We start from the raw sequence: 20,603 nt of genomic DNA on the forward strand, positions 1-20,603 counted from the left end.
TAAAACGACTTCGCAGAGGATTTCAATTTACTATCATTATTGAGAGAGTGGGCGAGGACATCAATTACAGGAAATGCACCTTCTCCCTTACACCTATACTAAAACCCAAGACAAAGTTACTATTCATTAACAGTAAACGAACTAAAACGACCCTCAGCCAATTCTGTGTGCCTTTTTTGCACAGTAAAATACCGCATATGGCCTTTCTATCCACCAATTCTTCATTTGTGGAGCCTTCCTTTTAATCTATTCTTGATTTTTTTTTTTAAGGGGAAACTTAATACGAGTCCAATTTTATGAGCCATTATTAGTTATAGTCCAATTTTGTTTTAAATTTTGGGTTAGGTCCAGTGATTTATTATCCACTTAAGCTTATTTGTATTTTCTTGCCAAATTTACCCTCAAATTGACTAATTAAGTAATTATTGTTTTTTTAATTTGTGATTAATGTTATCCTTAATTATAAGTTTAGGGATTGAAATCTCTTTTTTTCTTCTCATTTCCCCAACCGTTAATTTCTCTTTTCTTGTTTCTCCCTCACAATATCTTTCTCTTCCTATGTTATTTTGCTGAGTAATCTTCTTCCATAATATTCCTCTTCTCCTCCTCTTCCATAACAATGATGAATATACATTTGATTGGTTAAAAAAAAAAAAATTGCATTAGTGTTTTGGATTCTTCGTTTTTTTTTTTTTTTTTTTTTTTTTTGCTTCTTTTTCTTTTATATATGTATATATATATATTTTATTTTTTTTCGAAGTTCTATTGAATTAGCATTTTCTCTAGTGTTTCCTCCCTCAATATCATTTTTCTTTCCCATTTTTTTTATTTGTTTTATCTACCTATATCACTTGTCCTTTTTTAATTTTTTCATATTATAATGTACATGTATCATGAATAATTGTATTTATCTACCTATATATATATATATATATTATTCTATTGATAATTTAAGATTAATTGTGTTTATCTACCTATACCATAGGATTTTTTTATAATACTCTACCCATATTAGAGATTAATTGCATATGTATCATATGTTTTTTTGTTTGTAAATTAACTACCTGCATCGCAGATTGATTGCATTGCCTACCTGCAACACAGATTAGTTGCATTATCTACCTACACTAGTTTGATTATATATTATTTAAATATATCTTCATGACATATTTTGTATTTATGTACCTATATCATAGGTTTTTTTCTTTTCGTAATCTACTGTTATCAAGAATGTATATCACAGTAGATTTTGTTGTTGAAAAACATGGCATGAATTTTAATTTTAATTTTTTTTCCTTGGATATTGAATAGATTAAAGGCTTTAATGATTCAAATTTGGATAAATCAAGAAATTTAAATCTATTTTCATTTAGATTATAAAAGGGCAAAATAGACATAAAAAGATCAGTTATACCTAAACTGATAAGGCACATGGAATTGGACTCAATTGAAAAGTAGCTCAATTCTTTGGACTCGGATCTAAATGCCCCTTTTTTTAAACCCACATACAGGACAGAGAAAGATAAAATAATAATTAAAAAATTAATGGCATGATAAAAAAATATTTAAATAATGTGAGTTGAACCAGACCACATAATTTGTGGCATAAAAAAACAATAAAAAATTATAAAGAAATTCAATGCATTGAAATAATTGTAAAGCAAGTTTGTGTGGCTACAAAGTCAAGGATGATATTATAAACGCAGGCAAGATTGACCCTTCTGAGTTGATTACAATGCAAACGCTCAAGGATACAGTGGCAGTAGGGAAGCAGATTGAAGATGGAGTGCCATTGATGGGACGTGATGCTGAACAGATCCAATGGCCAATGAAGTGGATTTTCTTCCCTCCTAATTTTCCTTTCCTTTCCTTTTTTTTTATTTGAATAGTTATAGTTAAGTTACGTTAATATTTTATGTTAATTTTTTTAATAGCTAGAAGAAGATAAAAAATAATTTGTGAAAGAAATGAAGAGGAGAAAATGAAAATAAAAGAAGAGAAAATCATATTTTACGGCGAATTCATCTGAAGTAGACAAGCAGTGGAAATAAAAAAAGGTGGAAAATGACAAAAGGAAGAAGAAAGGTCAAAAGGTTGAATAAAAGAACAGAAGAAATGGAAAAATGGACGGGAGAAAGGGATGTGAAAAAAAAGAAAATAAAAAAATAATAAAAAAAGAAAAAGATTTTTTATGTGGAAAAAGAAAAGAAAAAAAATATTAAAAAAAGGTTGTTGAAAGTGGTAGGAGAAAAGAAAAAAAAGATACTTTTGGCAATTTGGTTGAAAGGCAATACAAGGAAGAAAGAGAAACAGGAAAAAAAAAATTAATAAAAAAATGATAAATAAATATGTCAGTGAATAGTATCAGGAAAAGTAAAAATATAATTTTTTGTTAAAAATAAATAGTACCAAAAGTGTTTCGTTAAAACTCCAAAAAAAAAAATGGAGAGGGGAGAGAGCCGAAGCAGAGAGCAAAGGAGAAACAGAAGAAGGCTGAGGGGAGAAAGCAGAGGAGATGAAGAAAAAGCATAGAAGCAGAGCAAAGGGGTTTTACAGGGTTTCTAAATTTAATTTTTATTTTTCTTATTATGAATTTAATGACAATTTGAACTAGGTATCAGAACTAATTGTCCTTAGATACAGCTACGATGTAACCATGACTATGAACATGAGTGTAGTACTAGCAGGTCATCTACAATTTAAGCACTTTTACAAAGTTATCAATGCTTTTATTCATTCAAATTGAAACACTATTCAAAGGTTATCCATGTACTCATTACACTAGATTCAACTTTGATGACTTTTCAAACATAATTCCCTAAATAATTTTTATTTCCGTAGCAACGCGCGAACATTAATGCCTAGTTATAAATTAAATATAATCCCGCCAAAATTATAGCCCAACGGAAAATTATTTTTAAATGAACAATTTCAAGCTATATTCATATACCATCTCCAACCGAAGAAGCTAACTATAACTTCCTTAATAATTTATTATTTTTAAGTTTATTCTTTAACTTTATTGATTACTAGAACTGAGTTGTTTGTGTCTAAGATTTGGTTTCCATTTAAAGTGAGTTGTTTGCCATTAGCCAGCTTCACTCCACTCTCTCCCTCTCAAAAATCAAGCACATATTATCCGCCACGTCAGGTTATTAGCAGGGTTCCTACAGGGCGTCGGAGTACTAGATCTCTCTCTACGTACTGATGGCCGAGCTCATAACGAGGGCGTTCCTTAAGGCCGTTGCAGTTCGCGCGTATCAAGTATTGGACTTTGATCGGTTAGTACTTCTTTACATATTAATACTGCATTTTTTTTCTTTCAAAAAAAAAATATATGAAAGTCCCTTATTAAGAGGGATCCCGCTCCATGATTGGTAATATTATCAGCAGTGTTTAAAATATATCAGTACTAGTATAAATATCGATATGTAAATTTATGAAAATATCGATGGATATATTGATAATAATATCGATATAGGTTGTTTTCGATGAAAATGATGAAAATTTAAAATGACATTTTAGGAAATATCAAATACTGGTTTAGATGAAATATAAGAGTTTATCCGATATATAATTGATATATCGGAAATATCGATGAAATACGTCGATTTGAGCTGAAATTTAAAAGTTTCTCTAATATGAGGTAATGTTTTTATACTTCAAACTTCACTCCCTTTTCATATCTTTTTCTTATTTTTTCGATATCGACCATATCAAAGAAATCGCAAATGATGAATACCAGTACAGTGTCATGTACTGCTGATACTGTATATCACCCTGTGATCAATACTTGGACATTATTTGATAATTACGACTGTACTACGGCTATGCTATCCCACTTTGTGAATAGCAAGTGAAATCTCTGCTAAGAAGCTGGTCGTATGTTGTAGCTTCATCATTATGATTCTAATTCTGTTGTTAATTTGCTGTATCTTTTTCAGTAGGAGAGCTGTTAGCAATCAACTGGAGCGATTGTGGTACAAGATTGTTACAATATCATTTGTGGTTGCTATGGCAATGGATCCTTTGTTCTTTTATATTCCAATCATCGATCAGTATAACAAATGCCTTAGAATGGACAAAAAGCTCTGGAAAATTTCTCTTATTTTCCGATCACTCACGGATATCAATGCCCTGGTGCATTTGCTATATCGGCTCCGTCTGCTTTTTGAATCTTTTAGGGTGGAATTGGGTAGCTCACAAGTTTTCGGACTAGTACTGACAGTAGTAGCATTATTTGTCACCCCCTTCGGTATTGAAGTTTTGGCTCTTCTTCCCATCCCACAAGTAAGAGAAATGATATAAATATGTGTACGTACTTATGTGCATACACATAGCTTGTTAATTAAACCATTTTTAGAGATATCTAAATCATTTTTAATTATATTTATTTTATCTGATCTAGCTGCTAATAGGAGTTGATTTTTACAAAATATGGGGCTCTGGATCTTTTCGACAGCGTATGTCTATTACCAATTGTTGTCTTCTAGCTCAATATCCACCAAGGATGTACAGAATTCGCGAGTTCAAGAAAATCAAGAAATTTGATATAAAGTTTAAAACCATGATCTATTTTGGTCTCTACATTTTTACCAGTCACGTAAGTTTCATCTCAAGTTCTCAACTTATCTCATTATTATGCTGAAAATTTAGCTCTCTTGTCCCTCCATATACATACTCCATCACCATGCAGTGGTCGGTGTTATTGAGAAATTTTTTTATTATGGGGCGTATGAAAATAAATTGTGGGTATTAATAAAACAAAAAGCAGCCTTTATATTTTATGATTTTGATATTAAAAATAAAACATAATTACTAAGCGTAAACGTTGGAAAATTTATAAGTATGGTTGCGGGTAAAGAACTCAGAAATTTTGTTAGGATGTATTGAGAAATTCGCTGTCTAGAGATACAAATTGAGTATAAACACAACCACTCTAAATAAAGCTATATAGAATATCATGAAGAAGTTTAAGGTTCCACCAGAAAATTAATTAACAATATGAACAGTAGCTCAATTATTTAGAAGTATTAGCTTGACAATTGGCTCTTTTTTATGTTATTATTTATTTTTTATTTGATAACTAGACTACTTATCGTTTGCCAAAAAAAAGAAAAAAGAAAAAAGAAAAAAACTACTTATCAATAAAACTTTTTGTCAACCAAAATTGGGTTAAAAGATAATTTGATCTTCTATTACAAAATAAAATTATAGACAGTAATGTAATTTCACATAAACTAAATTTTTTTATTTTTTCTAAACCTCACCTACATGTCATTCTATCTTTTTTGGTTGAAACCTACATGTCATTCTATTATGAGTAATGCTATTCATATCATATTTTTGTATCACATTTTCATATCACCTTAGGTGGCTTTTGATGTGGACAACCACATCATTTAAATTAATCAAATTTTTAAATTTAGTTCATTATTTAATAAATTAATAATTAAGAAAAACTAGTTAATTAAATGATGATTGTGATATATAAGAAGTCTTTCTCCTTCATTTCCTTGGGTTTTGCAAATTTTTCAAATGATGTGGTTGTTTACATCAGATGTCACCTAATATGATATAGAAATATAGTATAAAAACATAGTATGAATAACATTGTTATTCTATTATTCCTGTAAATTGATGTGGGTGTTGGGATCAGACTGTACTACAACATCATTTCCCAAAATTGATGTGTCATGGTCAAACTCTTCCACTTCATAAAATAATGACAATGTTACATTGATTGGTTATTATTTCTCTTTCACTTGTAAGAAGTTAAAAAAAAAAACTAATAAAAATAACTTTAAAACTTTAAATTTTAACAAAAAAAAAAATAAACGAATATTTTTATTTAATGATAAAAAAATAAATAAAATAAAATAAAATAAAAACTTTCTACGAGCGCGTGCACCCAACCCCAATTATCATCAAATCGTAAGATTGATGATGATCTGCATTTTGGAATACCAAAAAATCCAAAACAAAAGAAATCAATCGATAAAATTAAAGTGAGTATTACGATCGAATAAAAAGGAGTCCAAACTTTTACTTGGCATTGACACATATATCAGCATCTCTCTTCACCATGAATGTAAAATCCGAAAAGTTTGACAAGGTTTTTAGGCTGGAGTTCATATATGAGTATTAACTCATTTTTAAACTCCATCGCCCCTTTCCTTGAGCAATTTGAAAGCCTCTTTAACAGCTTTTCTTGTCCAACACACCACTCCTTATCATCAAATTTCGTTGTTTCAATCCATAACCACGAAGAATTTGATGGTGGATATTGGATAAGTAAATAAATTAATCATTGATCATTTGCTATTTTTAATTTGATCAACCAGTTGTTAATTAATGTGTTATTTTTAGGTACTCGGAGCTCTTTGGTACTTTTTTTCTATTCAGCGAGAGATTTTATGCTGGCATTCTGCATGTGTAAATTATAGTACAGATCCCAAAACATGTATGGATACTTTCTGTCGAACTATTGCTTCGAGGAATATCACATTTCTAAATGAGCATTGCTCAACAGATATTTTAGATGGTGCCTCATCAGTGCCCTATAATTTTGGAATATATCTTGATGCCCTAAAGACTCTCACCGTAGACGACGTAAAATTTTCAACAAAGTTGTTATACTGTTTTTGGTGGGGGCTCCGAAATATAAGGTCTGTATGACAATAAACACTTTCAAGTAGTTCCACAACATTGTTTATAAAGTCAATCGATAATTTCGTTTCCCACATAAATATTTACTTGATCTTTAAACTCGTTGCAGTAATTTTGGCACGAATCTCATGACAAGTACTTTTGTGTGGGAAAACGTGTTTGCAATTTGTATTTCTATCAGTAGCTTCCTCCTACTTACATTTGTCGCTGCAACTGCAACTGCAGGGCCGCAGGTTGGTATTGAACTCTCTCCCAATATATTTTTCTATCATTTTATCATTTTTCCTCGGCTTAATTTGTAAATTTGGATCTTGATGATTGGTTTGGTGATATGGTTACAAAGAAAGAGGCAGCACCAGGCGCGCAAGAAGACCCCCTGACAGTAGTGGGCACTAATGGCGAGAGCTTGTCAGCACCACCAATCATTTAGCAGCTGCAGCAACGTTCTTAATTATGGCCAAGAACTCCGGGCAACTCTTGCTCGGACTCAAAACCAAACTGGTTGATAATGGTATGTTTAGACGTTTCAATAATCTGTACGTGTTAGCCACATTAGCATTTCTATTAAGGATTGTTGATGTTTATATTGTTAGAGACAGTTTATACAAGCATGAATGTCAGCGCCGCACTTTGATGCGGGTTTTTAGAATACCGTTTAAGACAATACTATTAATATATAAGCATAAATGTTTTGTAAATGTTCTTATTTAAAGTTGAAAAGTTTAGAAAGGGCATAACAAGGACTGACAAAAACAAAATATTTGGTTTGCGAGGATCACATTGTAGAGGCTGATTCAAAAACCTGTTTCTTTCTATATGTCGCGTGCCAAATTTGTCTGTCGCTTCGGTTAGAGGGATTCTTGGTGTGTCGAGAGTTGCTTGGGCATAAATTTGGGATTTTTAGGTTGTGGACTAAATAATTTGGCTTAAAATTTTGTTGCCCAATTTCATATCAATTGAAATTTAGGCTTTTTACCTATTACCAATTTGAAATTTCTTACCAATTGAAATACCAAATCATTCTTACCAAGTCAAATTGACGTTTCAAGGTTCCAAACTACTTAATTTTATACTTCTATTTCTAATATAGTCTACTATCATTTTACTTAAATTCAACATGCATGCAACCAAAAAAAAAAATATATATATATATTTTTTTTTTTCGGTTTGGTTCGGGATTCTTAAACCATATATGTAATCCCGATTCCCGTACCAAAAGGTTTGGAATCAGTTATGTATGCATCCCAAAAATTTCGGTATCATCGGTTTGGGAAATTTTCGATATGGGATAGGGATTTTTTTTGTTTGCTTTAGGATTTTCGGGAAAATTTTCCAGTCCTAGTTAATCTCTCACACTTAGGGGTGGTTCGGTATGGGATACCATACCGAAACTAGTATCCCGAATCCCAAACCGAAATTTTTCGGGACGGGAATTTGAAGACCAATCCCAAACCAAATTTTCGGGAATCCCAAATTTCGGGAATCCCGAAATATTTTCGGGATTTTGGGACAAATCGGGAATCCCAAATTGAAATATGAAATTATGAATTGTTCTTCAAATATATAATTCAATAACACATTTATGAACTAGGAATTTCATTTCATTCACACTACCATTTAATTGAACACTGGCATGCTTAACTCTTTTTATCATAGTCAAAATTCAAGTTAATTAAACTCTTTTTGCAATCTGTTGAGAGACAAAAGAATCAAGCCTTCTGAAATCATCAGCCATGGCAGTAGCAATAATCAAATCCACATGAATATCAAACAGAACATGAAAAATATGCAAGGTGTAGGGCATTCTAGGTTGCTGAGCATGAATTAGAAACTACTAGCATCAATTATAAAAGAATAATATATATATATGTATAAATATATATAATAATTAATATTATATATTTTCGGTTTGGTATGGGATTCCCGAAATATCGAGAAGCCAATCCCGAATCCCGTACCGAAATTTTGGGATTGGTTCGGGATAACATCCCGAAAATTTCAGGAATTTCGGTTTGGGAAATTTTTGGTTTGGGATCGGGATTTTTTCGGTTCGGTTCAGGATTTTCGGAAAATTTTTCCACCCCTACTCACACCCAACTCTTTATTTCTGACCGTTAAATTTAAAAAAAAAAAAAAAAAAAAAAAAAAAGGAAAAACCACCGGACAAGATTAATAATAAAGGTGTGAAAAATTACAAAAATATGTAAGTTTATCATTCAACTCAAGAATCTTATCCATCAACTCAAAAAAAAACTTAAAGCCTAAGCCCAAACGCTAACTCAAAAATCTTGTCCGTTGTCTTGTCTTTACACTCGAGATTTTGTGTTCTGAGATCTCTTCAATTCTTCTATCTTTTTGTGTGTGTGGAAATCTAGTCAAGGCTTGGACCATTAAGTCATTGTGGATCGTTTTAAAAATGGCGTCATTTTTGAACTGTTTGGGTTTAGGCTTTTTTATATTTAGGCCCATTTTTAAAAAGGCCCCTAAGTTAACAGCTTGTTACCTTTTTTTTTTTCAAAGGGACAACGAAGGGCCCAACTTAGAAAATAAAAAGGAAAAGCAGATGCAGAGCTGAACGTAATGAAGTGAGAAGACGAAAGCAAAGCAAACAATGATCGTCGTCCAGTCCAAGCAGCACTCAAAAGTCAACAACTATGGCGGTTGGTCTCGGCAACGTACTCGTCCTCGTTCGATCATGCAGCGGAGGTACTAGTCTGCTGCTGCGTGTGCCACTCATTGAAGGATCCAATAAACCAACGACAGCACTGAAAATCTCGACACGGACGCAAGATTTGACTTTTAATTTTTAATCTACGGAAATCTTAATTAAACTAATCATTCCTGCAACTCGCATCTTCTCACAATAGCAATAAATCAGTTATTTTTTGTGTTCTGATTAGTGATTAATTATCATATGTTTACGGCTTGAATTATAGTAAGCAAACACGAGCTAAATCCACACACATGTATATCGATGCTCCTGTATGTTCTTGCTGGATGTAAAGTGGTCTGTATAGTGGATTTGAAGTTGAAAAGTTTAGAAAGGGCAAACAAGAACTGACAAATTTGCGAGGGTCGCATTGTAGAGGCTGATTCAAAAACCTGTTTCTTTCTATATGTCACGCGTGCCAAATATGTCTATCGCTTCGGTTGGGGGATTCTTGGTGTGTCGTCGACAGTTGCTTGGGAGGTTCGGATTGAAGGTGACCTCCATTTTCATTTGCCCCTATATATGAGGTGTTTACTTTTGTTTGTTTGATATATTCTACTCAGAGTAATGTTACGAAAACTAAATTTTGTAAGACAAGTGACATGAAAATTGATGATTGAATTATTACTTAAGCGTTGACGTTGACTAATGTGTTTATTTTTTAGAGTATATGACATGGTTATTGATGATTGAATTATTATTTAGTGTTAATTAACATGCTTATTTCCTATTAGTGACATATCATTTAGTTCACAAATTTAGTTTAAAAATTGGGTAATACTACGGAGACTAAATTTGCAAACTAAATAATGTGTCATTAATATGAAATGAGCACGTTAATCAATGTTTAAGTAATAATTCAATCAACAACTTCTATATCATTTAGTTTACAAAATTTAGTCTACAAATTTAGTCTCCCTAACATTACCCTTAAAAATTTGATCTCCCTAGTATTACCTTTTTTTTTTTAATTGGTGACACATCATTTAGTTTATAAATTTAGTCTATCTAGCATTACTCTATTCCCAATGAGAAGTTTTTTCTTTTGGGGTGTGCTATCCACACACCATTTTTTACTTCTCACATACCTCTTATTAATTTATATCTGTTGATCTTCTTCATTTCATCTGATCCGACGGTCGAAAATTAGAAATGTGTGTGAGAAGTAAAAAGGGATGTGTGAATATCACACCCCTTTTCTTTTCTTTGGAGAACCAACTATGTTGAATCCTCCAGCATCTCCATTTTTGTTTAATTTTTAAATCATTTTAAATGCTTTTGTTTTTGGTTTTTGGCTTAACTTGAAATAAAACTTTGTCATAGAGGATTTCAATTTTTTATTTTTGAAAATGGGAACTACTGTGGTAAATCACTGTTATTCACTCTTTTTGGAGGCCGAAAAGACTCACATAGACATTTCACCCTCTCCTGACCATAGAGGGATTTCAATTTTCTATCATTATTGTGAAAGTAAGTGAAAACTTCAATTACAGGAAATGCACTTTATAAACTAAATGTTGGGTAAAAATTTTAAAACAAAACGAAGCTTGAGACTAAAATTATGACATCAATCGAAGGAAGTTTGAGCCTTTTTTTGGTGGAGAATTTGAAGGCTTTTATGAGTGAAGAATAGAAGCTTTTGATACTTGCTATCCAAAGAAAGTTTTGGTATCTTGAGCTTTACTTCGTTAGAAAACTTGAGGAGTTGAAATTGGAATTTGGTTGGTTTAGGGCATCTTCAACCGAAGGGGTTAAATATAGCCTCGTCCAGAAATATAATTCTGTAAGAAATTATTTTTAAATGAACAATGTCAGGTCATATTCATATACTATCTTTAACCGAATAGGCTAAATATAGCCCCTTCAATAATTTATTATTTTTAAGTTTATTCTTTAACTTTAATTATTGGTTAATTGAATTAAACTACCATGTTAAAATAAAGTTATTTAAACATAATTTGGAGTCTCACGTGTCGCTAAATGTTGTTTAAGTTTGATTAACTCCCCAAAGTAGTCCTAAGATTGAGATTGTATTATCTGTTTATTTGGTATTGTGACATATTTATTAAATATTCTTAAAATTAAGATATGTTTACCCAATTGAATTTGAATGGACAAAGTAGATCGAAAAACTTGATGCATGCAGGAAAACATGTTTTAAAGATTCTCTTTGTTTCTGCTGCCAGGAAAACAATAATATCAATTCCGTTGTTGGTTTGTATACAAAAAGGGATTCGACTATTGGTTACTATGTAATCCAAATTCGTATACAGGTATGCTACTGTTGGAAAAGTTCAACGTCTGATTTTGTGCACATATGATTTATGTGAACATCTACGTAATTACTTATTTGCTCTTTTAATTAATGCGTTATTGTCACAACATTTTGACAACCAAAAATTTCTTTGAACAGCGAGGTATCAAAAGATTATTTTCTTCACTTCATTAGAAAACTTGAGGAGTTAGAATTGGAATCTGGTCGGTTCATCCAGTATATATACTTTTATCTAGCTGCATTTCTGTTCTTCAAGATATCAAATTCAAGCTTCTCAATTTGAGGTATCCTTCATGCATGCCAATTTTTAATGATCGGAGTACTCTCTGCAATTTGTTATTTGATCTTCTAAATTCAAATTTTTAATGACATGATAAAGGGTTTGGTCCGATTCGGTTGCCCATTTGCCATAACCCATCATTGATTTGAGATTTTGATAAGGTGAATTCCTCTCAATGTGTTTTATTTGTCAATGTTTCAATATTTGTATTTAATTGATTAAGTTTTTGTCTTTACAAGTTTAAATGAAGTTTCAAGTATTGAAGTTGAGTCTCAATGCCAGTGCGAGGCATTTAAAAAAACTTTGTTGTCGCATTGGTCTACTATCATCTAATATTTATGATGTTCTAGTTTCACTGCTAATGCAATTTTAAATATATTTGCAGTAATTCTAGAGCTTTTGAGCCAAAATAGTTTTTGGGATTGATATAACTCTTTACTTTGATTCTCGAGATTGAAAATCGATAGAACTGGTCCCTTCCACTATCAACTATTTTGGTCATTCCGTGAACAATCTCTTTTCAATAAGGATAAAATGACAAAAACATCCTTGTTGTTTATTAATTTTGGCCAGCTGAGGGTATTTTTGGCATTTTGATTCTTATTTAAGAAAGATTTTTTATGGAATGACAAATGATTGACGGTGGGCAAACTCAATGACCACTTCTATTGATTTCAAATCTCAGGGACCAAAGTAAGAAGTTATGTCAATCTCAAGAATCTTTTTGGCTAAAATGCCTAGTTCTAATTCAACACATATTTTAAAGCTTCTCTTTGTTTCTGCTGCCAGGAAAATAATAATATCAGTACTGTTGTTAGTTTGTATACAAAAGGGAGATTCGACTACTGGTTATTGTGTAATCCAAATTCGTATAGAGGTATGCCACTGTTGGGAAAGTTTTAACTTTTAATTTTGTGCACTTATGATTCACTTGAACAACTACTTAATTACTTAGTTTGCTCTTTTGAGTCGGTGTTATTGTCACAACACATTGACAACCAAATAAGAAGTATGGCCAACAATATGACATCTTTTCAGTTGAATTTTGTCTAGGCTTCGAATTGAGGACAATTTGAATTGGTCTATTTAAATGTGAATGTTTGAAAAACTACCGTGGTGTTTTTACTTCTTTGCATATATAATCTTCTCCTTTTTAATCATGTTTCAGATGATCCGATATATTTACTTTTTGCACATTTGAGCACACTGAAAGAATATTGTGTAAATTGTCCATTATGTTCAAAATTGAAATTAGATACAATATTTGTAATCCATTTGAAATCTACACACAATGCTTGCAACACATTTAGTCCCTTATTTTAGCACTTGTATACAATACTTGTAATCCATTTGACACAACTAGCTAATAAGTAGAACTTTGATTTGTTTTCGAAAAGGGATTTTCTACATCGATAACATCATCATCTGCATGAAACAACTAGCTATTTGCTGCAGAGAATACTACCAAACTTCGGTTTCTGCCACTTGCTGCAGAGAATGCTACTAAACTTAGTCATTCAGGTATCATCGCTGTAAGCTTCCATGTAACTAAACTCTCTCTCTCTCTCTCACACACACACACACAATTTCTTTCTACTGTCAGGCTAGCAGGGAATATTGAATTACTGATCATCACGGAGTGTCATAAACTCGATTGAGTGGTTATGGATTACAGAAGAGAAGCTTCAGATGTGGAGAGCCCAGCAGAGGGGTTAGTACTTCTTTACATTAGGACTGCAATTTTTTGTCTTTAATTTTTTCAAATATATTTTTGTATCAAACACTGGGACTCATATCCTTACTGCCTTTGGCTGGCCAAAATACTTCATCGATCATAAGGCTGTAACTTGTGATTATGATCCATGCGCAACCTTCACTTATGCAATATCACCTTACGCCTTCATTTAGCTTTCTTCATTTCATCTGTCTGCCTATTTTTACTCATGAACTCTCATATGCACATCCTTCTGCATCGTCACACAGCCCTTATATGTGCTTCACACTAAAGAATGCTCGTGAACTCTCATATGCCTATCCTTTTATGTTTATTCATGATTCTGATGGGTGCAATTTGTTCTTTTTGTGTCGTTTTAAGACCTGTTGCAGGACGTTGTAATGTATTGATTAAACAGACATTTTATGCCCTAAGAAAGCGAAAACTTGAACAGAGGAAATTCCTTCACATATGGAGTAACATAATTGTTATGTCCTGTGTGTTAGCCGTCTCACTAGATCCTCTGTTTTTGTACATTTTAATCATTGATCAAGATAACAAGTGTCTTCAGATGGACAAAAAGCTGAGCACTAGTGTTCTTGTGTTGCGATCACTCACGGATATCATTTTCGCTGTGCCTTTTATATATAAAGTTCACAAAAGCGTTAAATTTCAAATGCACAAAAAGTTGGGGGCTAATGTGGCCGCAAATACCACGAGAACTGTGGCCTCAAGCACCCAGCAAATTGAAGGAAATTTGTATAGGAAATCAAAAGGAAGAGCGTTGACTAAAGTCGGCAAGAAAATAGCTCGGAAGATGTCATGGTTATATTCCTCCTACATAAATGATTTTCTAGCTCTTCTTCCCATCCCACAAGTAAGAGAAATTAAACTCTTAATTTTTTTTTGTTTGTGTGCAGCTATTCTTAACCAGCTAGCTGTAATTAGTAGATTTCTAACCCCTTTTTATTTCTTTTCTAAAGCTGCTAATAGTAGTTACATTTTACAATATGAGAGGCGCTGAATATATGGAACATAGAAAGCTTCTGAATGTTTTCATTTTTGGTCAATATCTACCAAGGATGTATCGAGTTCACCAGTCGTCCAAGAAACTTGGAGAGGTTGTTGGAACTTGGGTTAAAGGTCTATACAATTTTATTCTCTACATTCTTGCCAGTCACGTAAGTTTCGCTTCGATTATCATTTTATTAAGGGCTTCAAAATTTTGAATTTAACCAAAAGCTTTCTTATAACTTCGTTCAATGAAAATGACTTGAACTTTAATGAAAACGACAAAAGTTTAATATAATATTAAAAAAAAAGTTGTTATTAGTTAAAAGACAAATAAACCAATCAAAGCATTCTTCAGGCATATTAGTTAGAGAAATACTAAGGAGATTCTTTTAAAGTGAAACTTTTATGGACTCTTTATTATCTATCTCATAGTTTAATATTAATTTTTATACTAACATTATAAAACATTGCACCAAAAACATTAGATGTCAAATGATTTATAAAAAATCATACTTTTGAAAGAATCTGCTTAGCATTTCTCTATTAGTTAAAAGACATGAAAAAATTGAGATTAGGACATTGGGTTGACCACCTTTAATTTTATAAGCTCGGCATCTTCCGCCCATTTTCCTTCTTTTCAAAACGAGAAGCCCATTCGCTTCGGTCTCAATTTTTCTCTTTTAACTGATACCCACATCCACATCAAAATGAGGATTCTTTTCAGGATCCACAGCCAATTCAGATTTAAGAATCTGGAATGCTTCTTTCTTTTGTTTGTTAAATTTTTTTTTTTTTTGAAAAAAAAAATTGTAAATTATTTATATAGAAATAGTGCCACTGTCTAGTAATGATAACCATTAGTTCTAAAAAAAAAAAAGACACCGGTTTCAGAAATAGTGTCACTATTTAGGATATAGGGTTTAGAATTTAAGATTTCTAAAAATAGTGTCACTGTCTAACAAGGTTGTCTTCGAGATTTTGGAATCATTATGCAAAATTTATAAAAGGGGTCCTCAAGATATTCCTCCAATTTTTTTTTTTTTTTTCACAAAAGTGAAACAAACTTCAAAACTCATGCTAATTATCAGTTTTCAAATATCATTACATAATAAGTAAAGAAAGCTACAAAAATAACCATCACTAAATAAACAATCAGTTCAATCTTAAGAAATCAAATGAAACAAAAAGTACATTGAAGTTTCACTTAAAGATTATTTTTCGTGTTTTTTTTTTTTTTTTGGCAAAATCATCAATTAAATTGTGGTTGTAACTTGTAAGGGCGACTAAAATGTTATTAAATTGGTTAAAAAAATCATAAATGATATAAACCAAATATAGTAATCGATATAACTATTTATAGTAACCATATTGATCAATGCAAGAGATATAATTTGGGGCCCCTTTAAGTAGACTTGGTAATTTTTTACACGATCTGTTAACACGACACGAAAATAACGAATTTCGGATCAACATGATAACTAATCGGATTGATATTGGTCACAAGATAAGAACCCCTTAATAATGAGTTCTTAACAAATTTACACGAATGTGACACATGGGTAACCCGTTTCAACATGTTAAGAAAAAAATTATTTTGATGATTTTAACTTTTAAACTACTAAAAAAACTTACTATAAAATACAATTGTTATAGTGTATATGTATATATTATATATTAAATATGTATTATTGTATTCTATTCTATATAAATTAAAAAAATTTAAGTTTTACTTATTTATTTATTTATTTATTTTTATAGTATATGATAGACAAAGATTGAGATTAAAAAATTATAAAATACATTAAAAACAAAAATATCAAGTAGTCTAAAAATACCAAACACATTAAACAATTTATAATAATTAATTTACAAGTCCGAAAAATGTGATAAAATATGCAAACCCTCGTGATCCCATCTTCTAGCTTTAACTATGGGTACATCGTCGTTTAAATTTTTAAAACCATACAAACCCTCATGAATGGTATTTTTAAGGGAGTCCAAAATAAATATAATTCATAATCATTAACATGCAAGTCTGAAAAATGTGAAAACATATATAAACATGCAAGGTTCCTTAACCTTGAAGCACAACTTGCTTCGTTTTGCATATCCTTGAATATTTGGTATTTTGTAGTAATGTACTAATGTTTTTTCATTAGACTCTTATTTCGGAGTATATAATACTTGAGAGACAAACGTTGTTTTTCTTCATGTTTTGAAGTAATATTTATGTGACAATATGGTATGCATATTAATTTAGTATTATGTTTCCATTTTTTGGGGTCAAATTATGTTTTTTATTTTTTATTATTTATTGATTTAACATATATTTTCTTTAACGGGTCGAGTCATATTACCTAATAATATTAATGGATCGATTTTGGGTCAGATTATATTACCCTTTTACTTTAATAAATGTTACATGACATGACCTAATAAGATATCGGATATGTTACGAAAACAATATGAATGCTAGCATTTCTTGAAATAGCAAATAGCAAGCACTATCTAGAAAGGGTAACCACTATTTCTAGAAATACTAATCACTGTCTAGAAATAGTGACCACTGATTGTGACCATTATTTCTAGAAATTTATTATTTAAAAAAAATATTTCTTATTAATAAAACTTATTCAGTGTTTTTTATTAAAAATATGTCGGTAATAATTTTGGTATGTGATAAATAATTCATATTATTATGTCTTAAAAAATGATTAATTTTTAAACTTTACACATAACAAAAAAAAACAGAGAAGAGATGAGAGGAGGAAGAAGTGCCATGAGAAGGAAAAGAGATAGATGATGATGATAATGGGTGAAAGAGGAGAGTGATGATGATGGTGATAGGTGAAAGATAAGAGAGAGAAATGATGGGGATGGTGAAGAGAGAAGGGGAACAATGAAGGATGGTGAGAGAGAGAGAGCGGAATGAGGGGACACACGAGACCCATGCGTCTGCATTTTTAGATATTTTTCAGTTCTTTAAAGTATTTTATTAAAAATTTCATTAAATTACTTTTTGTTAGACCATCTTAAACCTTAGGCCCAAAACCTAAAATTTTTAGCCCATAAACAGCTTTTTTGCTCTAACCCTTCTGGCCCAAAATTGTGGCCCCAGATTATTAAAGAATGAATTTAGGCTAATTGTTTTTAAATTAACATTTAAAAAAAAATATGTAGACTATCCTAAATTAATTTCATGAACATTTTAACCTAAAAATATTTAAATTCCGATAAACATTGAAAAATCACTAAACCGACACATGAAACTCATGAAACACTGTAGAAGAATATGAAACACATGATAGAGATGTATAAACACAAGACACATGAGCAAACACATGGTTTTGGAAGATGGTAGAAAGAAAAATTGGAAGAATTGTAGGAGAAAATTGAGTTTTGTGTGGATGTTTCAACAAATATATAGGTATTTATAGAGTTTTTGGGTGAATTTTGAGTTAAATATTTTTTATAATTATTTTAACCGTTGAATTTAAATTTGGACTGTTAGATCTTTTTTTTTTACTGTTAGATTTGATCATATTCGATCTCGGTCGTTGTATTCAATAAATTTATAAATATAAAACAAAAGTATTAACTAAATTAAATGTGGACCGTTGGATAACCAACAGCTCATTCAAATATGAGCTATTGATCAACCAAAAGAGCCATTGGGCTCATTTTTATTGGTAAACAAGTAGGAGACACACCCATGTGGGTGGGGGCTCCACCACTAATCTTGGCCTAAATATGGTTTTTTTTTTTTTTTTTTAGGTTTTAGGTCCAAATTAGAACTTGGATTGAAATGAATTGGGTGGAGAATAGAAGGGGAATTATAGGTTTTAGACCATGAGTTGGAATTGACCTTAAGAAAAAAATTTGGAAAAACCTTTTTTCATTAAAGCTCTCAAATTTTGTCTTTTCATTAAAGTTCAAGCCATTTTTATTAAGCAAAGTTATTAGGTTGTTTTTTGTTAAGAAAAAGTGTAGAGAAGTCCTTTTTATTAAGGGAGGTTTAACAAAACATTCTCAGTACTGTTCACTTTTAACGAAAAACTATATTTATACATTTGCCTGATACTATTCACTATACCTTTAAAAATGACTTTACATTAAAAGAAAAGTTTTTTTGGATTTTTCATTAGTTTTCCTTTTTTATTTAAAGCTTCATGTTATGTATTCACTAATGTCAGATGAAGCTTTCTTTTAGAAATGTTTGACTAATGTTCGATTTTGTATGCGCGTTTCAAATTATATGTACACTAAAACTTACTTTCATCTTCAATTATTACAAGATAACTTTTTTGTTTGTTCGATTTGGTTCACATATAGAAACTCTTAGCATTGCCCTACACAAATTTTCCTTAACTTTATATGTTCCTTAGTTGATAAATCATTTGCTTATGAATTTGTTGCTTTTGTAGATACTTGGAGCTATTTGGTATTTCTTTTCTATTGAACAAGAGATATTATGCTGGCACAATGCCTGTGCAAATCATAGTCCAGATCCTATTGGGTGTATGAATACTTTCTACTGTGGGCATCAAACTACTAATTCGAGAAATATAGCATTTCTAAACGAGCATTGCCCGTTAGATACTTCAGATGGTGTCTTACCCCCATTTAATTTTGGAATATTTCTTGATTCCCTTAAGAATCATAACGTAGACCATATAAAGTTCGGAAAGAAGTTCTTTTACTCTTTCTGGTGGGGCTTGCGAAATCTAAGGTACGGTGTATCCATTGACAATCAACAATTTTTTAAAAATATGTAACGAATATAATTTTTGGGTTATCTAATTCGGCAACATTGTCTATTATTTTGCAGTAATTTTGGAACGAATCTGACAACAAGTACGTACGTGTGGGAAAACTTGTTTGCGATTCTCGTTTCTGTCGTTGGCTTGTTACTGTTTTTATATTTCATTGGAAACGTGCAGGTTGTTATATTGAATCTCGATGTACTAACTTTCACCAATTTCCCATGTTTAGGAGTTTGGGGCCGTGGAAATCATTCTTCGAGTATATTAAGTAATTGGTTGATTTGTTGCGTCACAGACTTTTATGCAGAAGGAAGCTGCAGAAGCAGTGCAGATGGAAGCTACAAAAACGGAGGAGAGGAGACAAAAAGCAGAGGAAGACAAGGAGACGAAACAGAAGATTTGGATGAAGAAGCTAGATGTACGCAGGTGGATATCCGAAAATAAATTCCCTGATGATGTCAAGAAAGATATCATGGATAGCATAGCGAAAATATTGAAAACAGACAGAGATGCTGATGTCCACAATCCATTCCTTGTTCTTCCCTGGCAAACCAAAAGATCTGTTAAACGCTATCTTTTCATGGATACACTAAAAAAAGTATGCTCTTCAAAACTCGATCTCTCTCCATCTATTAATTGCATCCATTTTCACTGGCAATGTTGTTCTGATGATATATGTATGTCCATACGCGCGCATGTGTATAGGTAAATAAGCTTAAGGACATGGATGAAAAAGTGTTGACGTTGATTTGCGACTATCTAATGCCAGTGACGTACGGTGAGAACAGCTTCATTTTTCGAATGGGAGATCCACTCGATTGCATGATGTTCATTATCAAAGGAACATTGTGGACCTACGGGTCGAGTGACAATCAAGTTGGGCAAAGAGTCTCATCAATGGCCATCAAGCGCGTCGGGAAAGGTCACTTTTATGGGGAGGAGCTTCTCGATTGGGCATCAGACTGTATCAACGAACTTCCAGTCTCCAGCAAACATGTCAAAAGTCAGACAGAAGTGGAAGCATTTGTGCTCATGGCCAAGGACTTGGAAACCGTAGTCTCCAGATGCAAAACATATTGGGACTTGCACAATTGTAACAAACCTGAAGAGGTGGCAGTCTCGACCATTCGTCGTTTCTGTACAAGGGCGCAACGACGTCCGCCCCTGTCCCTGGCTAA

At 31.8% G+C, this 20,603-nt stretch overlaps 1 protein-coding gene and 1 pseudogene across 2 annotated transcripts; both read left to right on the forward strand.

Moving 5' to 3' along the window:
• The first annotated feature begins 2,426 nt into the window (after positions 1-2,426).
• Positions 2,427-9,570, forward strand: LOC103936557 (cyclic nucleotide-gated ion channel 1-like). 2 transcript variants are annotated; one of them, XR_007251180.1, is made up of 7 exons: positions 2,427-3,281; positions 3,945-4,290; positions 4,409-4,603; positions 6,370-6,668; positions 6,779-6,902; positions 7,013-7,180; positions 9,190-9,570. XR_007251180.1 is itself a non-coding variant. In XM_018644824.2 (6 exons), exons 1-6 carry the CDS (start codon positions 3,208-3,210, stop codon positions 7,097-7,099), a joined length of 1,125 nt encoding a protein of 374 aa, XP_018500340.1. In that variant the 5' UTR covers positions 2,427-3,207; the 3' UTR covers positions 7,100-7,318. The 2 variants fall into 2 exon arrangements, 1 of the variants encoding a protein (XP_018500340.1); XM_018644824.2 differs by lacking the exon at positions 9,190-9,570 and having other exon boundaries at positions 7,013-7,318.
• Positions 9,571-11,907: 2,337 nt separating this feature from the next.
• LOC103936575 lies at positions 11,908-20,603 on the forward strand (annotated as a pseudogene).

This window comes from the organism of the source record quoted next, unplaced genomic scaffold (assembly GCF_019419815.1).
Source record: "Pyrus x bretschneideri cultivar Hongxiangsu unplaced genomic scaffold, Pyrus_bretschneideri_v1 Contig4, whole genome shotgun sequence".
NCBI classification, from domain to species: domain Eukaryota; kingdom Viridiplantae; phylum Streptophyta; class Magnoliopsida; order Rosales; family Rosaceae; genus Pyrus; species Pyrus x bretschneideri.

Bases quoted from the DNA above. Each gene is read 5' to 3' on its own strand.
- LOC103936557 (XM_018644824.2), top strand. From the start codon at position 3,208: ATGGCCGAGCTCATAACGAGGGCGTTCCTTAAGGCCGTTGCAGTTCGC. The intron at 3,282-3,944 runs GTTAGTACTTCT...TATCTTTTTCAG, and splicing joins CAAGTATTGGACTTTGATCG to TAGGAGAGCTGTTAGCAATC. The intron at 6,903-7,012 runs GTTGGTATTGAA...ATGGTTACAAAG, and splicing joins CTGCAACTGCAGGGCCGCAG to AAAGAGGCAGCACCAGGCGC.